This window comes from Sphaeramia orbicularis, chromosome 18 (genome assembly GCF_902148855.1).
Source record: "Sphaeramia orbicularis chromosome 18, fSphaOr1.1, whole genome shotgun sequence".
NCBI classification, from domain to species: Eukaryota; Metazoa; Chordata; class Actinopteri; order Kurtiformes; family Apogonidae; genus Sphaeramia; species Sphaeramia orbicularis.
Window position 1 is genome coordinate 27684253 of NC_043974.1, and position 25005 is coordinate 27709257.

Sequence of the window (25005 nt, forward strand, 5' to 3'; positions counted from 1 at the left end):
TGTCTGATTTAAGCGTGATGAGATATTTTGATTAGAAATGAGAAAAATATACTTGGTAAGATTTTATTTTTTCCAGTGCTCTAGTGTGATTGGTTCGGTGTGGCGCCACTTAATTATGATTGGCTGTTTTTATGTCTGTCAAAACATGGACGAATGAATTCTGTCGAAATTGTATCGAGCATGTCTCATATTTCTATCGAGGAAAAGTTATTTCGCAGTATATATCATTATCGTTTTATCGCCCAGCCCTAACAGACATACATATATACATAGAAATAGAAACAGGTTTCCATCACTTGAGCTCAGCTGCCAACAACAGATCCACAGTCCAATAATAAAAATAGAAAACGTGGCTTTGATTTCACCGTGACAATGAATTGCCTAAGTTTTATCATCCATCCCAGCTGTGGCTCCTTTTCTGAGGAGGGAGAACACGCCACTGTAGAACAAGTAATTAGTTTTCCTGTTTTTAGAGGTTTTACCTTATTGTCAGGCTGTTAGACCAGTCAATAGAGATAAAGGTATCATTCAGAATAAAGTAACAGGCTACCAAAAAAAGCACTGTGTTGTGTCTTACGAAAATAAACGTGGCGAATACAGGGCTTTAAACGTGTCTCGTCTTTTGTCTTGATGTTTTTGCAGAGCTCTCTTGGCTGTGCCATCATTCTTTTTGTCCAAAATGATTAGAATTGTATTCAGAGGCAGTAATTGTGCAGAAGTTCTCATTTGCATCACAGCTGCTGATAGCTGCTTTTAATTCACTCTGAATTGGTTATTGTACTATTTGGCTTCCTCCTCCGTTCTTTGAGGAGTGGATGGTATTTTTAGTGGTTTAAAGGTCACTGTGTTAATTATTACTGACCCTGTTTAATTATCAAAAGGATAATGCAGTATACACCTAAAAATAAAGATTGATTCATGTAAATATAGCCTCATAGAAGGTCATTATACATGCAAAGACATACTGTGAATTGCTTCATGAAAACAAACCTGACACTAAGTTGATTTCTGCTCATAACCTGCCTTCACATCAGTGTTGTCTCTCACATAAATGCAGTGCTTTCTGTATTTTCTTTCTTTGAATTTTGTGTTTTGGCTCCTGTTGATATAAATGTTAATATTGTAAGCTAATGTTTAATTCTGTTTAACTCAAAGCGCAGTTTATCACAAACCACCTTTCCTTTTTTCTGTTCAGATTCAGGACCATGGACAGCACCAGCATTGCAACTGGTGTCCAGGCTTCTTTAAGTTAATGCGCGTTTGTCTCAACCCACTCCATGATTTGGAAAATGGCTAATACGAAGTCTAAAGAGGCTGAGATGGAGATGATCGTTGTCTGAATGTCCAGATGTGGATGCGAGGCAGGTGTAGATCAGGGACATTCATAGGAAGGACAATCACAAGACACTTATGCAGAACCATATGAGGCTGTGAAAGGGTCAGTTCTAGTGAATTCCTGCACAAAAATCAGCATGAGGTTACATGCATGCTATATTTCCTCTGCTTTTTCTTATCTTTTCCCACAGGCAGTTGAAGCCCTGAAATGATCTTAAACTTCTAAGACGATAAGTGAACTTCTGCAGCCTGTAATATTGTGTCGCCGTGGTGTTTTAATGCATCATTTCAGATTCAGCTAACAAATTAGCTGATGGCTAATTTTATGAGGTACAATCATTGCCTTGTGTTAGTCTTTTGGGTCAGAACAGAGCAAGATTAAAATTTAAGTTCAATTGGAAAATGACTGAGGTTTGTCAGAATCTGACTGAAGGACATATAGATTGAACATGTCTGATTCAAGGTGTAAAAATAGCTTCATACAAAATCAATACTATTCCAATTCTAAGGCATGGGGGATCAAAAATTAACAGGAAATTGAGTTTTCACCTGCAAAATTCAGATTTTTTTTCTTTTACATATTTGTTGATTTTCCATGCATTAACACCAGCATTGACATATTTCATTATAGCTGAGTTGTATGAGTCTGTTTACGGCTCAACAAGCATGTTCTAGTGTTTAGTATCACTGTAAATTAAAGGAGAAAGGAAATAAAACATCATTAAGATCATAATCTGCACAGCAACTGTTGTCAGTAGCTGTATTTCCATCAAATGTCAAATGAATTTGTGGTGTGTTTTTAAAAACTCACAAATGTGAAAAAGTCAAAAAGAAATCACTTAAACTGGAACATTTTTTGTGCATTTTTTTTCCTGCATTTTCTAATCTGAAACTTCAACATGTACTAATATTGTTCAGTTTCTGTGACCCATATAAAGATGATTAACATTCTGTTACGTAGTTGAACATCACAAAAGCTCCTCGAGGCTTTTTTTTCCCCCTAGGACCACTTAAAGTACACACATTTAAAGGAGGGAATACCCCACTAATGCAGGGAGGTTTCCTGGAATAGATTCTTACAGTTTGCATAATAGTCCAGCTGCAGAAGTGGCTCGAAGACAGGAAGTGTCAGATTGTTCAGAATCACTGTTTTATGGTCACCGCACAGGAGTGGATGTCAGCAGACCCAGGTTAAGAAGTTGTATTTAATGCTTAATGAGTGTGTATTTTGATGTGGCCTAGACAGCCTGAATAGCTCTGGCTCCAGTCTTAACTACTGTCTACCCTGAAGGCTATTTTTATGTGCTTATTGTTTAGGTCTTACTGTAATTCCAGCCTCCAGGGTAAGCATGTATTCATATCATCAGATCATATACAAGCTAATGTGGTGTTAAGATGCTGAGTCTATTTTACGGCAGCCTTTGGTATTCACATGTCTTGTCACGTGATTATTTACACAAACATGACCCAGTCTAGTTAAATCAGTAGCTCAGGATTGTGAAGGTCAAGGCATACATACATTTGATCAGATTTAGTAATCCTGCTGCCTGACGTCAGGATAGTAATTCTCAAAATCGTGGAATGAGAGACCTTTTTTTTTTTTTTTTTTTTTTTTTTTTTTCTTCGAGGGAGAGCCTGAAGGTGAAACGTTGAGGCTTGCAAGAAACTGAAAGCCTTATCGATCAAGAGCTATTCCTGAAAGCGGGGGTCGAATTAGCTAATGTAACTGCACTGTAAAAGCATCATGTGAATGGCACCAAGATCCCTATCTCGTGGGTGTATGAAATAACACGCACAACCCAGTGAGATGGAAACCGCGCATATGGTTGGAGGTGGTCAAGGCCTGGCGGGAGTGTACTTAACTCCTTCCTATGGGGGATTTTTGACCCTCAGCATCAGCATCACTAAGCTGCAGCAGCTGAACATTACATCAGCTGTGAGAGTTATGTTTCATGTAATACCTGTAATTTGTGAAATCAAGGATGATGATGTCTGAGCTGCGCAAAGTGCTAGTATATAGATCACAGCTGCAGACAGAACTGCCTTCACACACATGCAAAAAAAAAGTTAAACTAAATTTTAGAGCGTAAACTCTTAAAATGGAAGTGATTGCAATCAGACAGTCTCTAATGAGCTAATTAGAAACTGCTCTTGGGCTCAGTGAATCTGCTCAAAGCCTCACTTCCTCTGTTCTCATCTAAGAGGATAACACTTAGTCCATCATGGGTGGATGGATGATGCATGGGACTGCCCCTCCACCCACCTCCCACTCCCACTCAAGCCCACCAAGGTGACCTGAAGGGGCTCTATCAGCATATTGCCCCGTCTGTACTGAATGTGACTCAAATATGGCCACATGTGTTTGACACTGATGGCAGCAGAAAGCTTCCTCCACATACTCTCTAAGATAAAGGTCTTCTGTCTCTGTGAGAGATTGGGAGAATTAATGTCAGCTGACCTGCTGATGCAACGGAATAACCTAGCAAGTCTATGGTCAAGATAATGTGGGAAAAACTGAATCTGGTTGAAATTACCAGAGGCTCAGTAGCAGTTTAACCCCAAAACAGCCACTGGCGACCAAAACCATCTACTGATCTAAACTGTTTAATACCTGTTGATCCACTAATTCAATCAATCCATGTATGTAATTGGTGTAAAATGCAGTTTGTCGTCTTCTCATTGTCATCAGATATGACCCATTTGGACGTTCAGAGGCTCCGTAGTGAACGTGGAAACACCGTCATCTTCTACAGCATTACTGGCTTTTCCATTGGACATCTGCACAAAACTTTACCGATATTCACTAAATGTCAAAAAAACAGAAGTGCGTAATGTCCGTTTTTCCATTAAATCCGAAATGTGATGATTTGTTTATTTATTATCACGAGATGACACAAGAAGTCATTCCATAAACATGGCCACGAATAGAAATATTGTGTTGATTTACAGATATATTCATTATTATTATATATTACCCCTCTATCCTGTATTAAAGTAAAACATTTTTCGGTTTCCTGGTGTGTCCACACATACTGCACTGTTTCTTTTTAAACTCTTTGCTCGTAACGTCTGTCAACATCTATTTTTTTTTTTTTTTTATTCACATGACTCTAGTTGCGTAAAAAGGTCTTTCCATTGCAGTTTGCGTGATATACCAGTTGTCCAAAAAAACACCTCTTGCCAGTTTGAGTGAAATTGTCGTTTTTCCATGAGGTACATTTTTGATGGTGTTCTTAGTTCTTTAGTATACCCTAATTCAATGTAATTTTCAGCTAATGACCCAAAAGATGAATGCTGTGTCTCATAGGAACTCATTTACAAAATTACATCAGGATTTAGTATTTTACATAACTTTTGTTGTTAATATAATTTCTTTTGTTTTTACACTCCTCTTCTGCATTTCATGCGACTTCATTGAGGTCAACATTTATAATCTCTTCCCAAGAATACAGTTTTTTTGTCTCAATTAGGAGAGTAAATTCATGCATTGCAGTCATACATTTTCCTCCGAAAACTGCTAATACAAAAAACTGTTTTATGAGCTTGTAAAACACAGCCCTAACTGATTAAAGCTTTTATTATTAATTATTTAGTATTCATACAGGAAAAAAAACAAAAACCCATCGAAAGGCTGTCATGGAAAAAAAAAAAAGAAATACAGTGACAAATATTACATCCACTTTCAGTACATGAATTTAGAAATGTGAATTAACTGAGTCACTCTGGCAGTCGAAAAGATTACTCTAAACTGTGAAGGTTTTAATAAAAAGGTTGAATACCCACACTCTTGGTGTCAAGGCTATTTATTAACATCAGAAAACATACAGACAGTACATGATGAATTCAACCAGACAAGTGTCACAGAAAACTGGAAACTACTGTAAATACTACAGTCGATAAATGGAAAAAGCAGCAGTTGCCTCAGGACAACTAGGAACAGGACATTGTTAATGATTTGGTCCAGTTGCCCCTGTTGTGAATCACTTGTACTTCTCTAAGTGTTGAAACTTTAGTCCAGAAATAGCTAAATATAAACTCTACTGAGGCCTGTTTGCCTATAGCTGGAATATCAAACTGATGCTTTATCAACATCTTTGAGGACATGGAGATAAAGAGAAAAGGGCAGTGAAAAAAATCTGGGGCAGAGAATGCTGCAGCAGGAGCACAGTGGATACAACACTGCAGAATATAAATGCAGACTTCTGGAACAAACTTTTGTCCGGCGTTTGCTACAGTCTCAAAAACAAAGAACGCTGCTCAGCCGTTTCTTGTTTACTGCATCTGCAGATCACAACGCGCTCTGATCTGCCAGTGCTGACAAACTACAGATTTGATCAAGCCTGCAGGAGGTCATTATCCCACTCGTATTTACGCAGCTAAAACATTAACTTACATAAATTCAGTCTATTAATAAGTGAACAATGTTTCCATTTTAACTTGCTGCCCGGTCTTTTATGTCAAGCACCTCGCTCTTTAACAGTTCATCTAATAACAATGCACTTCAGCCACGTCGAATACAGTTAAGGAAGTGACAAAAAAGCAGCATGTGCCCGATCAAGCTTAGGGTGACTGCATTCACTGGCAAAAATGACACAGCAGTTTTTGTTCCCCCTATTTGTCTCCTAAAAGCTTGAGTTTGATTGGTTCATAGGAGGGTGGGAGTAAGGGGAAGCAATTGCCTTGTGGGAAATCAGCATCGTGGCAGCTACTGTAATTAGTTCTGCTTGTTAGAAAAATGAAGGGGTTACTAATTAGCAAGTGGATGGCTGCTTGACTTTGTTGTGCATCTTTTCCCTCCTTTCCTTGAAGATCATCATTATCGTCTCCAGGCAAAACAGGAAAAAGAGAGAGAGAGAGACTGCTCAGTCGAACCGCTCAACAGTTCAGCTCTAACTCGATGAATCTAGATGGACAAATCTCGAAGGGTGTTCTGTCATGCTCTGACAGACATTCTGCCTACTGTAAGCATGTGCAGGCAAATGCCTGGAGCTGTGCAAGATTTCACTTTTCAAGTTTGCTTAACAAGCCAGCAAGTGTGGTTTTCTCAGATTTTTCTGCATATACAATGAGTTAAAAGGAACGGAGATGCTTTAATATCCGCATCTAGTGCAATTTGACAGGTTCCAGTATACAATAACTGTCAGATCTATTGTACTGAGTATCTTTTGCCCCAACATGCTGTCTGTCTAGCATAAATATTGGCTTGTGTGCATTATTCTTCTCAGTATGACTTTGAAACAGCCTTTAAAACGCATTATACTGTAAACCCAGTTGTCATTAATAGTTGATGAAAATGGACTTTGATATTATAATGCCTCCAGCGGTAGAGATCGCAGTTTGATTTGCACTTTTAAAATCTATGCTGACACTTTTGTCCTGGTTTTTGCTTAGTTTTTCTTGTTTCATGAGGGATATGATAGTGGATTTTGCAGAGGTTTGTCCTTGTGGCTGCATATCTAAAACTGAATCAAGTCAATATAAAGTACAAATTCAGTACAAACCAAAGAGATACTTGTGTACAAAGGTAAAAGCTCTGGAGTGTACTTTAACAGTTAAAGTTAAAAGAATTTGTACATGTTCACTGGCTGTTTCTGGGCAAAGTAATTGAACCATGTCAGTATTAGTTTCTCTGGTCTCGGGCATCTCATTAAATGATGGCATCTCCTCTCTGCGGTCAAGTCTCCTCTTGTCTGTCATGTCTTGTCATGACTTTTACGTTGTGACATCTGTCATGCGTGACATGCACTGTGCTATACACCGAGGGGTTGTATTCTCTGTTATTGTCCCATCCTTGTGGGTTGTACTCAGTTTTGATATCAGAAAGACAAGTAATAATTATCATTAAAATGGATGATTCCACTGAAATGCATTAAAACTGAAGTAACAAACCTGTTCTGAAACTGTAGAAAGTACATATTTGTATTAAAATGTAGAGCGTACAAGTAAATAGTAGGAATGTGCAGATATAACAGTCACACATTTGAATTGGTCAATATTTGTTGATGTGGTCCAACATTAATAATCAGAATACAAAATGTAATTTTACCAGTGGCAGTGGCTAACATCTATCTGTTCATTTATATACATTTTTCAGTTCATCTCAAATGGGCAATGCATTTGCAGCTTTCTCATATACATATATCAATGAATGAATGAATGAATGAATTTGTGCACTTTTAAGGAAACTAATGAGGACTTTAAAACAATCAAGTTAACCTATGCTGTTATATAATCAGTTCTGGGTGATCTGATTAAAGACTTTTTCCCTCAGATGTGAAGGCTTAGGATGTATTTTTATCAGGCTATAATTTTTGCGTCATTTTGGGCCAAAGTTGGCACAATATTTTGATATTATTTAGATGAAATAAACAGACACATCCACATTTTCATGTACATATAGTTGCAATGTTTACATTTATTTTATTTATTTTGCCCAGTTAGAGTTTAAAATTTCCACACTAGCTCTAACTATAACTCTTAAGAATCTATGAAAATCTGATTCTTAGAAGCTGGCTTCAGCTCATGGACTTGTGATAATTCTTCAGTATCATTTGTTCATCTCTGGAAAAACAACATGTTACAAGAACTGTATTGCGACTAATGAAAAGAAATAAACTCACTAGCTTGGCAACCATATGGTTTAATGCAATAAACTCAACCGCTAATGCAACATTCTGGTAAACCACATGAATAATTGGCCATTTAAATGACAGTTGAGTAGGAGCATTTTTAGCATTTTGACAGTACTGTTAGTTATTTTTTTAACAACACAATTTGCACAAACCCTTATATACAAAACAATTACATCATGAGATAGACAAGCTCTATATATAATGATGTCTTTGTTTCTTTGCACAAAAGGGGGATAAATAATAACAACAAAAAATTCACATCCCATTGGCTGATAATTTTGCAGTGCAAACCCAGTAAAAAGTGATCAGAAAAATGAAAACTCCGGCACAGATACTTAAAAAATCTTCAAGTTGCTTTGTGACACCACCTTCATTACTATTCATTATTGGTTTTATTCTCTGCAAACTCTCAGAAAACTCAGCAGCCCTGAAAGGAATTTATGAGAGAATCGTGTGGAAAGTGTATGAAAAAGCTTCTAAATTGTAATACAAACTTCAGTGTCATAATTGATAGTATATCTAGGGTATAGTCAGGAGTGTATTAAGGATTTGAAGGCTCAAGTGGTGCTGTGATGGATTTAATCAAACTTCACCAAGAGCATGCTAAAAAGGCTATTATTCTCCTGTGTAATTTGGCTTAGATTGTGGAGAATAAAGGAAATGTAAATCAAATCCTTCCAGAAATAGACCCCCTTTTGTGCCCCCCACATTGCGTATGAGAAGACCTATAATCTGCCGCTGGTGCTCAGAAGTCAGCTCAGCTTTCAAGTGTCTTCCGATTCCTCTGAAATTCTGCCCTTAAGCTGCGGGCAAATCGAGCGGCGATGTCGGAAATATTTTTGCATGACGTCACGCGCTCATCGATAATACTCCGTAAGGCTGCGTTACGTGCGTTTACGCGGCTGCAGAGGGACATTTATCTCCCTCAGCTGATCCGCTTCCAAGAATGATCCTGATGTGACATTACGTAAGAACTGGAAGGCAGAGCGGGTTTTAGAGAACACACAAACTCCAGAGAACATACTAATCTCCCTATGTGATTATTAGTCATAATATTTAACGCCGGCTTAATGAGCAACCCACGGCGTAATCTCTATCTGGCACATTCACCTCTTCTCTCCTAACCCTCCTGACTTGCCTTTGAGGAGGGTGATAGGAAGTGAAATAGAATAATTATACCTCAAGTATGCCAGGAATTACCCTTAAGATCCAAAATGGAAAAATGGGGTTATAGTTGAATAGCTGGTAGGATTAGTTCAGCTTCTGCTTAATTTTCTCCCAAATGTTTAATTTCAGTTCCAACGTTGCTGTAATTATTCTGCAGCCCTACAGAGGCGAAAGCTAATATATGGTAAATTATGAGCAGTTAAACAGAAACAGTGCGACGCAGCGGGGATGGACATCACAATGACTGCGGCGGTGGGGTTTACACAACATGAAACCAGGTCCAAAGTAAAAGGCCACACAAGAAAATGGGGAGTTTTGTGTCATTGGCATACATCTGCAGAAATTTCAGGTAAAATCAACTTATCAAAAAGTTTGGAATATGAACCATAATGATTCATATATTTATCAGACTGATCTCATGAAATCGCGTCGTATGTCACGCCAGTTCTTATGGCATTTGGCCTGCTATACGTACGCATTTTCATCCTTTCTCGTGTTATTCAATGCCATTTGATCATGTGTCAGTGTACGCCAAGATCTCCATAACCGCTAACCCTAACCCCTACCCGCTAATCGCATGGTATTTGGTACGGCGTAAACATACAAGCGGAAGGCTTATACTGTGTCCAGATAACACACCAATTAAAAGTGGCGTGTTATCTGTACGCAATTCATGATATCACGTTATTTATACGTATGTGATTTCATTTGAATTGACGTTTGCAGCTGTTTTTATTTTAACCTGAAGGAAACTGGAATTCACCTAAAAATATGAAATCGTATAACCCCAAAAAATGTAAAATATTACATGACCTTGACGTTTTCTTGATTTAAGCCTTAGTTTCATAGGTTTATTATAACATGGGGATTTCTTATTGTTTGGTTAGTCAAGTGTGTTATTCACTGGTATTTACTGACATACATTTACTTAGTCTCATGTCAGGGCTCACCACTTGCATATAACTCAAAGTTTGGAAAATGTTACTTCGTCTCATCATCTTTTGCAATTTTACTCTTTTTTTTGTTTTTTGGTTGTTGTTTTGTTTGTTTGTTTTTTTATTTGCTCCTTTAAGGGATTTCAGTTTGCTTGTTAAGTTGAAGACAAACCAACCCAACTTTCAGCAGTCGGGTGTTGTCAGGAAGTCTGGCTTGTTTGGTGTGTTCCGTGCAATATGCCGTTGTTAATGCCATCACCAGTCTTTTCAGCCACTTCAACATGTGTAATTGGCCACTACCAGTCGTTCAGTCAGACCGATCCAGTTGGTGGAGGGATAGCCCTTGACTAGTGAATCAGTGAACGAGAAGTTTCCATGTGAATACAGTTATGCCAAGGTACTTCACACTATTATTGTCTTCTATAATAGGCCATTCACTGCTCATATCGTATCTGAATGAGTGCCAGTCAGTGTTGACTATGGACTTCATTCATTCCATGAAGTGAGCACTGTTAGCATAGAGCGATTTCTCCTTAGTTTTCACCTGCAATATCTTTCTTCTTTCACAAGAAGAAGCCAGAGAGCTGACAACGCCAGTATCTTCTGAGTCCTAGCCATCCGTTCAACAAGTACAACAACAACAACCCTTCTTGACTACTCAACACTCTCTGCTGACAACAATGACTGACGACAGCGAGTTCTGTGTTTAGAAAGATGTTCCGTCATTTTCCGGTTTTAGGTCTTGCTCAAGCACAGAACGTGCGCTCAAGTCAGTAGTCGATTTGGTGTGTTCTTCGCTCTTTTTTGACTGTGCCATGGTATATGGGAGCCAACTGATTAGTCGGGCTACCTTTTCTGGCGACAATCAGCAGTCTGGTTGGTGTGTGCTGAATTTGCACCCAAAACACGACTTTGATTTATCTTCACTAATGCAGCATCAGTGGGTCAATCATGAAATAAATACGAATTTCAAGATTCAAAGTTATTATTGTCATGTGTACAGTAAAGAAACAGGTTTCCCTGTTCAATGAAAATCTTACTTTGCCGTCCACACTGAATGCCACAAGAGTTTAAGAAAGTACAAAAGTATAAGTATATATATATATATATATAAAATAGACTAGAATAATTTAACTTGGAAATTACACAACCAAAGTGGCATTTTAAAAAAATGTCATGCAATTTGCACAGGATTAGAGTGGGTCATTTTTGATGGAATTTGTACATTACAGATTCACACAGGATCAGGATCACAGACCTCCACAATTATTACCAATTACTAGATTGAATTAAATGGGACTGTATTTAATTTATTCTTACAGGTTGTGTGGTTTTAAATTTGTCTAAAATGAAGGCTTTAATTTTCCTTTAAAATACATATTAATCCATTATTCTTAAAAATTCCATAAACATAAACAAGATTGCTATATTTTCTGTGGAATTCTTTGAATAGAATTTGTCACAGTTATAATTATTCTGCATTTTAGTTAACAGAGACAACATCATTTCTTCGATTTAGGACATGGACGTATTGAGCAGAAACATCAGTCATGACAAAATGTCAATTTAACAAGAGCTCGATGGATAATCTTACATTGGTGACATGATTAAGACAGGCTCAAGGAAATAAATCTGAGGCCATTATGCTATTTCAGGATTTTAAGGTCTTACATTTGATCAAAGTGGCCTTGATAATGGTCTTACAAAGTCTTAAATTAGATCTTTCCTCAAACCCTGTAGATTCTAATGTAAGAGGATGAAACTAGATAAAGAGATTTTATTGAGAATTTCATAATTTTTAAACAGGTTTAACTGTCCAAGGTTTTTTAAATTACACTACACTGGCATTATATTTGGGATTCCTTAAAAATTCTCTAAACATTGATTAAAAACAGAAACTAAGTCCTCAAAAAGGGATATTTGTCAATGTATTTTCAGTATTTAACTGGTTTAAATGAAGCTAAACTATGACCCATATAATAAATACAAAAACATAGGCAATGAAAGAGAAAAAAAAAATGAAAAAAGTGCGAGAAAATATGCGTAGCGAGTTTATTTTTAACCTTTATTTGCCACACTATGGTGCTAAATAGTAACCGAGAGAAAAATGATCACTACAACATTATACACAATACACAGTGATAACAGTATAACACAATAACAAAAATATGAGAAAATGAAGGAAAAGAGAAGAAAACGAGCAAAAGAGCAAGACAAATTTAGCTGTAATATTGTTACATTAGTATTTATACACATATACATTTATAAAAGAAATAAATGTATGTTGACCTGTATCTATGCAAACAATGCATTGACCTCATTTATTTTGAAGCTTTTATTTGCTTGTTTTACCAAATAAATAAATAAATACATAAAAATCAGCAGCTAGCGTAACAAGTTTCACTAAAATAACTTGATTTATTCTGTTCATCTGCACTGATGTCTTTATGTTAACTCTCACATGCACAACTCTACCATACCATGCAGATAATATCATTGAGGTTTGGATGATCCTTAATTCCTTGGCTTAAGATGAGACATGGTTGTCTTGACAGATTTCCACATCCATAAGATCAAACCAGATCATTTTCAGTATTCCATTTGGCATTTTTCACCACGTCAACACACACCACTGCCTCCACACTTTTCACATTTCTGTTTGAAAACTGTGTAGGCTGCAGAACAAAGCCTTGACATGGTAAGATCTGAACAAAAGCTTTGTGTTTTGCTCTCTTGTAGTTGGAAACACAGGCCTTAAGCAACTGCTACATGCACACACACATTTTTTTTTTTTTTTTTTGAAGAAGTGAGCACAGTTCAGTGAGGCAGTTAGTGAAAGGCTTTTGTTTCAAAAATAGACCGTGTGTTACTGTACTTCACATGCCAAATGGGCCGGATGAGAATGATGGCAAAGAATTAAGAGATTGTTCAAAGATTGGAGTCACTTTGGCTCCATATGGCACGCTCTGCACTGGAATGCAAAGTTATCACATAAGGACCAACTGCACTGAATATACACAGCAAAGTTAGAGAACATACACCCCTCCAGACAAGCTTATACTGTTTACTTAAACTAATAGTTGTAAAGAGAGTCTTCTTAATAAATACACAGTTTTATAGCTACCAGCCAGTTAACTGAGCATATTTCAAAGACTGGAAAAAGGGGTTCTGCCTAAATGTGACAATACGTGCCTATAAGCTCTTCTGCCGTTCATATCTCGTCTGAGCAATTTGTACATAAATTGAAATGCTATAAAAATATGCCTCTCCGTTCTGGTTGACTGTAGTGCTATATTTAAAGTTACAAAAACAGAAGTAGCATCGTCAAGACGTGGTATGAATATCAATAAGTTTATTTAAAATATGTCAAACTTAGCAGACGCCTTCATCTGTTTTTGTTTGGCTCGGACACTTGCACATCAAAACTAAGAAGAAGAGAAACACATGAAAAAGATACAAGGATTTGGCACAAAGGACAGAGATTTTAATGTGTTTGGATTTTTCTCCTAGTTGTGAAAATCACTTATTTGTTGTCATTACTCATCTCTACTTTTAGAGTAGGGGTCTGTTACTGCAATCATCCAGAATTTTTGTAAGGAGACTACGAGAAGCAAAAAGTAGTAGTTGGTATTAGGTTTAACCCATAAAGACCCAGTGGTAATTTTGCAGCAGTTCCCAAGTTCCTGATTTTTTTTCTCTAGATTTAACCTTTCTTAAATGATTTATCACCATTTATTACGATATTCTCTGCATTTTTTTTTGTGAAATTCATTTATTTTCCTATATTTAATTCACTGATCATGTAGATGTTCATTAAAGCTGAAGGTTATTGTATCAAAAACAGAAAAAAAACTGCAGAAGAAGTGACTTTTTCATTATAATCTATCATTAACAGAACCTAATCCAAGTGTGTCCATCCACTGTCATTGGTCCAACTCCATAGGTTTTACCGGTGAATCAATTTTGTAGAAGATGACAGTGGTTCCATTTTCACTACGGAGCCTCTGAACGTCCAAATGGGTCATATCTAATGACCAGGAAAACATGAAAACTGCATTTTACACCAATTATTTACAGGAATGGATAGAATTAGTAGATCATCAGGTATTAAACATTCTACATCAGTAGATGATTTTGGTCGCTGGTGGCTGTTTGGGTCTTTATGGGTTAATTAGCATATTATATGTATAAAAGAAATGTCTAACAGGTCAAAATACAAGCATGATTTTAGCATTTATGGATTAAAAATGCTGCAAAAAAAACATCTTGACAATGTATTTTGGGTTGTGTTATTGCAGAATTTGCTGAAAACTGTTGAAATCTGGTGATTAAAAATGCTGTATTTAAAGCACAAAAGAGGAATGAAGTGAATGTTTTAAACTAAATATATAGAAATCCATGCTTTGCTGTATAAAACAAGGTCGACTGCAGAGTTTACGAGCCGCATTTGAATGCACCATACAAGTCCATTCATCTCAAACTTCACCGTTGACTGAGGATTGATGGATGAAGTCTGTAATTTCACAACGCAGCTGATTGACAAGAAATATGAATTAAAATCAACAGGTTTTGGCATGTTACACTGAGCCCTGATTGGTTTTGGTGGCTACCTACTAATCATAAAATGACAGATGATGGATTTATGGCCTTCAGAACCTGCTGATTGAATGCACATGTTAAGAGTTCAGTCCATTTCATATGCTTCTTGGGTTGTTTTTCACAAAGAATGCTAATAATGCTATATATTATAATACATCTGGGGGCTGGGTGAGAAGCTGTGGTGGGTCGGATGTGGCCCACAGGCTGGCAGCTATAGAATATATACTAAGATGTGGAAATATTCAAGTTCTTTGTACAGACATTTGATTCGAGTTGACATCCTCGGCTCAAATGAATAAACTAAAATGACGTCTCTGAATGAATTTCAAGGAAATTCATTTGGACACAATGTAATCTGGCTCTGACATGGTAGGGCAGGCACAGCAGTGGGGAGGAATCTGTCCCTCAAGTCTTGTCCACTTACATCACAGTCACCGCCATCACCGTAACTGTACTGTAGCGTCTCTTTCTACTGTCTTTTCGTCTTTGTTTGTCTGGTTGTGTGCGGCATGCTTCACATCTATGTCCTGTTTTCTCTTTCTCTCCCTCTTCCCCCCCTTTTTACTTCCTCTCTCTTTGTGTTGGATGAGAAGGCAAGTCCTGGGGCGCTGGAGGATGACGGCAAGTTGTCGGTAGGTCTTGTCTGATTGACAGTCTTTCCGTCTGCTTCTGTTGTTTGTCCCCGTTTCCGTGTAGATGTACTGTAGTAGTGTAACTTGTCCCCCCCCCCCCTTCCCCCCACCATACTGTGAACAAGACATGTATACTGTTATCTCAAACTCTCAGCCTCCCTGCGTGCAGCGAGTAGCTCCATCTGTTTTCTGAAGCCTTATTTTTATTTATTTTTTTCTGTCACTGCTACATTTTCTACCCAGCATGCAAAAGACAAGTCAGAGCATGTCTTTAGAAAAGCTGAGATGTTTCTAATGCTTGTACTCCTCAAAAAAAAAGAGCTAAAATGTGAGGTTTCCATCCAGATTGTAAAGGAAGCAGACAAAACGGGACAGCGGACGGCGAATCGTCAAGGTTGCTGAACAGGAAACCACATCTTTGAGCCCTTAGACCACCCCTTACTCAGTTTGCCTCTGTTATCTCCCACTCATACCCAGTTATGAATCACCTCCAGCACTGACGCATCACCTGTGCACACCCAAAGACGGACACACTCCAAACAGCTACTCTAATTTCCCACAGTTCTCAAGTTCGGCCTCAACTGCTGGAGTGAAATGTTGTTTTTTTTTTCTTTTTTTGGAGGAAAATGCAGCAGACTCACATGCCACTTCAACTGTGAATGCATGTCTGTATCCGTGGGGCTTATATTTTAAGAAGCTGGGGTTCTTTATGATAGTTTTACTGGGTTGCAGGTTCCGCTTAGGGGTTTTATGCAAAAGAGGATTAGGGAGTCATATTCCATCTAGAAGCATCATTGAAGGTGGTGGAGCGTTATGTATTTGTGAATAAATGCTGCTGCTTTTTGAATACTTCTGTCTATGTGCAGTAAATGTTGTAAACACACAAGAATTGAAATATAAGTGCCTGGAATTGTTATATTTTACAATGCAAAATAAGCTTAAAACAGCATGGTTTCAGCATTTAGTTTAATAAGCTTGGATTTCGCATGGCTCTAGTCAAGTACTTACATTTAAGCTGACTGCATATGCTTCATATTGGAGAGAATTTGGTATTTTTTCTTAGTGGGAACTGATAAAAAAAAAAAGTGAGCACCCCAGGCAAAGATGTTCATTCCAGTATTTCAAATGTTTTCCTTTTAAGCCAGCAGGATGTTTGACACTTTCTCTGTGCCCCCACAGGCCAGGCCTCGGCTTCAGAGGGGGGGCAGTTCTGCCTCTCTGCACAACAGCTTGATGAGGAACAGCATTTTCCAGCTGATGATTCACACGTTGGACCCGTTAAGTGAAGGTAAATTGCCCATTGAAAACTGTCCAATGCTGGATTTGACATCTGATTTTTGAGACTCAGGATTTTTACCATGTTTATCTTTTTACTGTTAATATCAATTCCCGTGGTTCCCAACCTTTTTAGGCTCGTGACCCCATTTTAACCCTGTAAAGCCTGAACCATTAAATCATTGACAGAAAATTCCAGTTCTTTGAAATTGGAGCATTTATCAGTCCTTCTGAACAACCAAAAAATTTTGTTTTTCAAATATCAATTTCCATGTATGAGTTTCAGTTTTGTATCATATTTGATACATTGGGTCTCAGTGGTCGAATTTTATTATTTTTGAACAAACAAAAACATAATGTAACACAAACCTGTCTAACAAGTTGGTAATTCAATTTTAAAATTGACAAAGTTCTGCCTCCTTCCTCATTAATGAGAATCTTGTAGTGTCACTGGAAAGGCCTCTGGTGAACAAATTCCTCCCCCCTGTAGATTATCCATCTATGGCATGTATCTAATTGTATACATCAGGTTTTTCAAGAAAAAATATCACACTGATCATGTTGAGGGTTTCAAAACTCATGTATCAAATATGATAAGTTTGGCATTATCGGGTTAAAATCACAAATTTTGTCTGGCAACCCCAGACATTCAAAACGGAGATTTTTTTTTTTTTTTTTTGCTTAATTAATTTGTTTTTGATCATATAATAGTTTGCTATACTATGTTGCAAATAAACGTTAATTTTAAACCACATTTAGTCTATATAATGTATATTATTATGGACAGAGGCAGAAAAGCCAGGTGTAGAAAGTGAGAATTTTATTTTCCTTGGTCAGGATATGTACAGTCAGTCCAGCTTGTATTTACAAGGCTGACCATTAATACTGAACAAACAATAACTCAAACTGTGAATTATGAAAGAGCTGCAGCATCTGAAACCGACCACAATGAACATCTGAAAGATAAACAGTACCACAGTGCTTCAGTTTCAGCTTCAGAGTTTGTCATGTCTTTTATGTATTGTGATTGTCTCTCTCAACTCACCATATATTTGTTATTAGCAACTTTTTTTTTTTTTTTTTTTTAATCGGTTACTAGAAATTTCAGGCGACCCTATTTGAATTCCAGGTGACCCCAAGGTTGAAAAACACTAATCTATTCACTTTTCCTCATATATTTTGTCTTAAAGTTGTATCATTTTCCCGTGGAATAACCTGAATTCTGTTTCCAGCTGCATGGATGTTGGAACGTGAAATATGTTAAAAGTTTACTGAAAAAAAAACAAAAAAAAAAACACATAAGATATGTCAAAATATAAAATCTTGCTTTCTTACATATGCACGTACCCAGCTTTATTCCGAACATTTAGCTCTATATGTCTAAACTGAATTGATCCTTTCAAAAGCTGCAGCATCAGAGCACAGCTGAGGCAGAAGATCATTTTTCTTTAATCCATGTTGAAGGCCTATTAGCTTAGCTGCAGAAAATGTGAAATGGCAGTGTCAGTGCTCGGCACAGGGGATAAATATGTTAATATGCCAGGGGATGGGCTATTTCATCCCTTTCTCATCCTACCCTGAAAAAGCTAAAGAAAAAGGCAAACAGGCAACAGAAGTCTGCAGAAGGTTTGAGGAAGTTGTCATTAGATTGTGTGGTTTTTAGCTTTGGCGTGAATTTGGCTGCAGACGCAGTGTCTTGTTCTTCTGATGTGATGAATCCCAATCCTTGAAAAATGAATATTCATGTAGAATACTAATGCCTTTTTCCTTCCTTTAGTCCTCATAGAAATGTATTTACAGTGTGTTTAGTTTGATCAAAAGCTCCACTGTTACCGCAGACACACACCAAGACGCCACTTATAAGTGTAAAGCCATGGCCAGGCTCAGTATTCCTCACATTAGGTGATACCTGCTCAGTAGCATTTCAGCCTTTCCTCAAAATGAATTTACATTCCTTGAAAGCCAAACCTAGAATGAGTCAGCTCAGGAAAGATTAATAAGCCGTGCCAAGATGGGCCTTAAAGTGCCCATTAACATGCATCAACTTGTTGTCGTACACTGAAGCCAAAGCTTCCCGTCTCTGAGTGTATTCATCTTTCCATCTCAGTGACGAAAATGTAAATCATACCCTGCTGGGGGAATGAAAGTCTGTATCGCTAGTTATGTAAAGAGGAGTTATACATACAGTCATGTGTCATGTGGTCTTTATAGGGACTTGTGACATGACAGAGTGAAATATGTGCTGCTTGTTTGACATAATGAAGATTAATAGACTGGATTGCACATGAAAAAGTCTATAGCCATCTGTTATTGTTTGCCTGCTGGTCTATAAATCAAATTATTCCTTTATAGTAGATGTTATAAGCAAATTCTGCCTCAGTATATATAGTTGCGGAAAAAATTATTAGACCATCAAAAGTCCTCAAAAACAATGGTTGTGCAATCAAGAACTAACTCCTGTGTGTATCATGTGACTAAAACAGACAGAAAAGAAAACATGGAATGCCTAAAAACACTGTTTTTGTCAGTACAGTGCCATAGATATTGATGTAAGAACTGAAGTGATTTTGGTTATTATCAAGAAAACATGGAAAATGGCTAGATATCAGCTCTGAAATTAAACTCTTATGAGCTATTTTTGTTGTTATCCTTATACTTGTCCAAACAAATGTACCTTTAGTTGTAAATGAACAAGAAATTGAAGAAAACAAGGGGTGGTCTTATAATTTTTTCCGCAACCGTACATGAAAAGCACAAATAGTCATGTTTTTTTTTTTTCCCCAGATTTAACTGATGAGTCTTTTGGCAAATTACTGACTTGAAATAAATGCAGAGACACAGTGTGACATGACATGAGGATTGAATTAATTACTTCAGAGAACAAAAGCAACACTTTGGGCTTCAGTTCGATTTGAATATATTATTTCGAAATTTACATGTCACACATTGGAAGTTTTTACAACAGAGAGCACACAGAACAGCAGTGACGACGGTCTCAGGAACATTTTACAATGAATTTATCAGAGACTGTTTGTTTCACCAGTCGTGTTACTGTACAGAGTCGACCACATTCGCTGATGACTGAGCGCGTTCTATGCACGTTTACCAATATCATTAATGCAAAGGTGTGTTTTGTTGCTTAGAAAGAGATAAACAGGTGCATCCATCAAAGACAGTGGCTGCGATGCCTGTCCTTGTCTGCTCTTAGGATTTAAGTGTAGCTGGTGGGGGTGCAGGAAGGTAGCCGGACTCGCTCCATACATTTTTCATAAACCTCTTCTCAAAATAAGTCATCGGTGCTTCCGAGCCAAAAGGAACGTCTGAGGTCATTTGCTTGTGCCGGGAACTGGCTACCTTTCACTCGACAGACTCTCAGAGAAGGGGGTAGACAGAGACGTGTCTGTGTGTGTCTGAATGTGTGTGTTTGTGGTCGTTTGTTTGTGTTATAGGGGTTTTTCCTGGTTTAGAATGAAGCAAGAACTAAAAATGTGACCCATAAATGCATCGAAATTGGGCAAAAACCTAAATATATGACAAAATGAAGTAAAACATTACACTTTAACGGTTCAAAATGAAGCAAAAACCTAAAAAATGTAATATGCAAGCAAGCAGGTTTAATTTTGTCAGTCATGACCATATTCTTTGCAGGAAAAACTCTGCTTTTATTTTCATTGAGCCTATGTGGGGCCTGTGCATTTCTCTTTTACTTGAATATTTGGTGGGCTTTTTAATTTTATCCTCAATGTGCATTTCTTAACATAAGAATAAACCAACCTATCAATGATTTAATGTGCGCTACCAGACTAAATATCACCTGGATTTATTTTTTCTCTGTTTCTGTCTTCCTATCTCTTTTCTTTCTACTGTCTCTTCAGAATTTGCTGACTCTGGTGAGTTACTCCTCTAATTTCTGTATCCCCCTTTCCCCTCCAAAGTATGTTTGTTCTCATTCCAACAGCCTGGAGGCAATTCTTTCGCCCGACGTGTCTCTTATGTATACATCTCCCAAGCGCCGCTGTTTGTCAACTCTGTACTGTCCACCCCTGCAGACTCTCTCCTTTTTAAATATCCATTCTCTTCTGTGGATGTATTCTCCTCTAAAACCCTCTGTGACCATTTCTACATTGTTTTTCCCATTGTACCTAATCCTCTCTCTCCTCTTATGTACTCCTTTTAGTCCTAGCTTTGTCACGCTGCTCTCTGTGAGACACTGGAGGGCCCAGAATAAGTTTTTTTGGGTTTTTCTGTCCATGTTGTCCTCCTGCTCGAGGTTTGTCAATATTTTTTGCATTGCAGTGATAGCACCATGCAGGTTTCCCTTTTTTTTTTTTCTTCTTTTTTTTTCTCCAGCCCTCTTTACATGCCCTTCATGAGTACTTGGAGTCGATACAAGCTTGACAGAGCAATTAATGGCAGTTGGCTGAAATTTGTTTGCCTATACAGGCTTTTACAATTAGCTGTTCCCGTCAAATTATTATCGATTTATGTGTTCATACCTCCTCTAGAGATACAGTAGAGGTTCACTTAGAATCCTAATTTTGTTCATGAAGCACAACCATTTTCTTGTCTCTTAAAAGTCTTTGAGTTTCTACCTTTTGTACATTTTTGTAGGCTTTACATGCTGGGATAGGTCGCTCCAGGTCTGCATCTTCTATCAACGTAGAGCAGCAGACAATATTACTTAGGACTGGCATCAAATATTGAACTGAAAGGATAGATGTCAAGTGAGAGGGACAGATTGGATCTCTCTACTGCATCATACCTCGGTGGATGTTTGAAATTGGCCACTGAGAGCAATAACAGAAGTTGAGATGTACATCTTTTACACAGATACTTCCCAAAATGTATCAGAATAGATATGACGTAGTGTTGTTTATATAGCTGACTTCACTGTGGAGGACAGGTCGGGTGTAAACAGAAGATACAGTGTCTATCGAAAGCCCGGAAACACCTCATCTTTTTGCATTTTTGAGATATATGCACAAGCCTTTGTTTATATGCAGCAAACAACACAATCTGTTTTGACCGATATTTGCACAAAAAGCTTAATATTCATCAAACCTCAGATGAAATACATGCAGCTATGTCACATTCCACTTCAGAAGGTTTGGAGAACATGCTAGCTCATATTACACATGTAGGTTAAATACCCTGCAGACCATCACTTAGTGCACTGATGCATTTAAACCAATGAACTTTGATGGTTCAGCATTGATAGAGGTCCATACAAAGACGGCTTCGGTCGTATCCACTAAAGTTTTGTATCGGATAGGTCTTTCGTCCACATGAAACTGGTGTTTTCAGTCACTGAAACCGCAACTTTTTGAAACCGGGTCCCAGAGTGGATAAATTTGAAAATGCCGGTTTCGCTTCTTCGTCTGTACGACCAACCCGCAACTTTTCTAAAACGATGATGTCATAGCCCCACCTCTCTAACCTTTCTCCCCGGAAGCAAGACACCACTTCACAACAACAATGGTGGACTACAGAAAAGTGCTTGTGCTACAACAGCTATTGAGCTTTTTGGAAATACTGAATCAAAATCTTCGGCTACTCTTTAATTACAATGAGCAACAACCAACCATAGCAACAATACTCACTACATGCTCTTGGATCTACCATGGAGAGGGGCAACCAGAAGGAAATATTGGATCAGACCCAGTAGAACCAAGCTTTATGCGCACGCTCAACGTCATCTTCTTCGGTTTTTTTTGCAAGAGCATTACAACGCCACATACAGGCCTGGTATTTGTACTACATCATTTTCAGTGGCTTTCAGTGGTATTTCCTGAAATTACTTTGTGTTTGTGGAGCACTTTTTTGAAAACAAAGAAAATAATCAAATCAGCAGCTACTCTAGCATTGGCGAGTTTTTAGTCCATTGAGTGCAAGAATAAATTAATACCAAATACGTATCCAAATATATACAAGTAACATAACATAAAAGATATAACAGCTTCTCTGGCCTTATGTACCGCTCTTCCTCCTCTGTTTCCCTCAAATAAACAAAGAGCAAGAACCTCTGGGATAGAAATGACTGTAAATGAGCATAAGCCCCATACGGTCCACCATGCTGGTTTGTTTACATCTAACTACCACAATTCCTTGCGCTCAGAGTCGTGAGTCATGGCTTGAAGTCATGACTTACGGGCTCAAAAACCTGCCTGGAACGCAGCATAAGATCACAGATGACCTCCACGTTTATTACATATTTAGCTGAAGTCCAGAGATGATACTATTCCCGTTTGAATGGGGCTTTAGAATATTTTACTTTCTTATCTGCACGAACAAAATTAATAATCAGCCTTCTTTCGGAAATGTCTACTATTTTATCATTAGAACCCCTTAAAGATCCCTGTTCAAATAATAACACCGTTGTGGGCTGATGCAGGACGAAACAGGGCTGCAAACATGGCGGTGGGTATTGCAGATCATTATGTCTCTGCAATAGACTGGAAATATCTCTGACAGCATCAATGTGGCCTTGAACGCCTTTGATGGTGATGGGCTATTTTTTATCGAGCAGACACTGTACACAACTGACCTTTAACTCGGTCAGTGGAGGACTATAGTGGGAGTCAACCACCTCCACAGTCGTAGCGTTGGTCAGGGCTGTTATTGGTTTAACTGGTAAGACAGTGAGGGGGGGTGTGATGTGGAAGGTCATCGGTGTAGACCCTTGAATGAGCCACTGGATGACTTGTGCCGTTTCGTACTCATTATGAAGTCACACAAAAAGGAAATTTACAGATACACCGCCTGTTTTCTATCCTTCAATTACACAGTTTTTAACGATCATTTACAGTGGAAAGGTTAATCTATTTATCCAGCACGGCATTTCCATTTTTGCTGCGTACTGGTGCCGTTCTCCCCGCCAGCATTACTGTCTGTGTGCTGATGTAGCCCCCATTGATCACATGGTTCAATAATCCACTCACTGTCATCAACCTCCCACCCTTTGCGCAACGGAAATATATTTTCCATTTATGCACATATAATATATTGACGTTCTTCTTTGTATCAAGTTAACTCTTTGTTGCAACTTTACATATAGCATTAAGAGAAATAGTTTAAATTGGTAGCATCTTAATGTGTTTGCTAGTAGTAGAAGAAGAAATAATATCCACTTAATGATTCAATATAGTCAATAATGTCTTTTTTTGTCTACCATGTCGTTTCCTCTTAAAATAATGTGCAGCGAATTACACCTCCATTTGTTTTTGTCCACCGCTGCACCTCGTCACCTTGAGTTTGTTATGCAACTATTCATTATGAGCAACCAACTATCAGCTCTCAGGCCGTCATCTGTCCATCCCCACCACACCTTCACACACACAAACACACACTCACATACATGTCACACCCCTCCCCTGTGCCCTCTGAGCCACCCTCTGCCGGGTGGGTGAAAAAATCAATGTTAAAAGCCTTTTTGCTTCAACACAGACTGTGAATTTCCCCGACACCCCCAACCCCCAGTGCACACACACATACACACGTACACACACACACTACACAACAGAGGTTTAGAGGTCACACCACAAGGACAAGAGGGCCTCTGGTAAACAACAACAAGCCTCCGTGTCTCTCTCCGGTTGCAGAGGGCAGCCGACGCCCGTTCGTGTGGGCAGTGATTGTGTCGTGGGTTAATTGTCTTCAGGCTGACCACGGTTTAGAGGGCGGCCTTACAGTGACAGTGCGCTCCCACCACAAATCATCGCCTAATCGTACGGGATCGAGGCACTCATCTGAGAGCGCAGCAGATGACCAAGACGCTCTGAATCGGGATGCGTTTTCATCTCATTAGACTGTGTTTTTGGGATGGCAAGTCTCACATTTGGCACGAGAATCACGGCATAATCCACTCGCATGTGAGTGGAGTGTGCACCCACTGTGGGCAGAGTTGGATTTTAGTGAGTGGATGTGGGTTTGTTTGGTGTGGGCATACAGCACGCACTGTACTGTACACCTACATGCACTCTTGTGCTTGTGAAGAGAGTTAAAGGGTTGTTTCACCTGAGAGATTTGAGAACACATCTAGTATGTTTTTACCTTTTTACACATGAGACTAGGACAAAATGACAATCAAATCCAATGATTTAAATTATTCCCATGGCATCAAACAAATGAATTAAAGGTAAATGATTTGTGCATTGATGGGCATGATCAAAAAAATAGTCACACATATATTTTAGGTGAAATAGTCCTAACCTTTAGTAGATTACTTAAGTTGTATTCTCCTGAGACCCAGCAATGCATTTTTGTTGTCTGTAGTAGACAAGAGTTTCACAGCTTTACTTGGATTTAAAAAAAAAAAAAAAAAAAAAAAAAACTAAACCTGTCCATCATACTGTTTCTATTCAAGCCAATTATTTAATGTTAGAAAACAAACCAAAAACAAACAAACTCACTTATTGGCTCTCAGAAGGATAT

The 25005-nt window shown here is 38.1% G+C and overlaps 1 protein-coding gene across 5 annotated transcripts in view; it reads left to right on the forward strand.

The window, feature by feature from the left end:
* Positions 1-25005, forward strand: part of LOC115438295 (solute carrier family 24 member 2) — a 70403-nt gene that overhangs the window by 12860 nt on the left and 32538 nt on the right. For 2 of the 5 annotated variants that reach the window (XM_030161807.1, XM_030161810.1), the window contains exons 3-5: positions 15253-15300; positions 16480-16588; positions 20451-20465. In XM_030161807.1, coding sequence (XP_030017667.1) covers positions 15253-15300; positions 16480-16588; positions 20451-20465 — 172 coding nt within the window. The remainder of the gene's footprint in view (positions 1-15252; positions 15301-16479; positions 16589-20450; positions 20466-25005) is intronic. The other 3 variants (XM_030161808.1, XM_030161809.1, XM_030161811.1) reach the window with 3 other exon arrangements.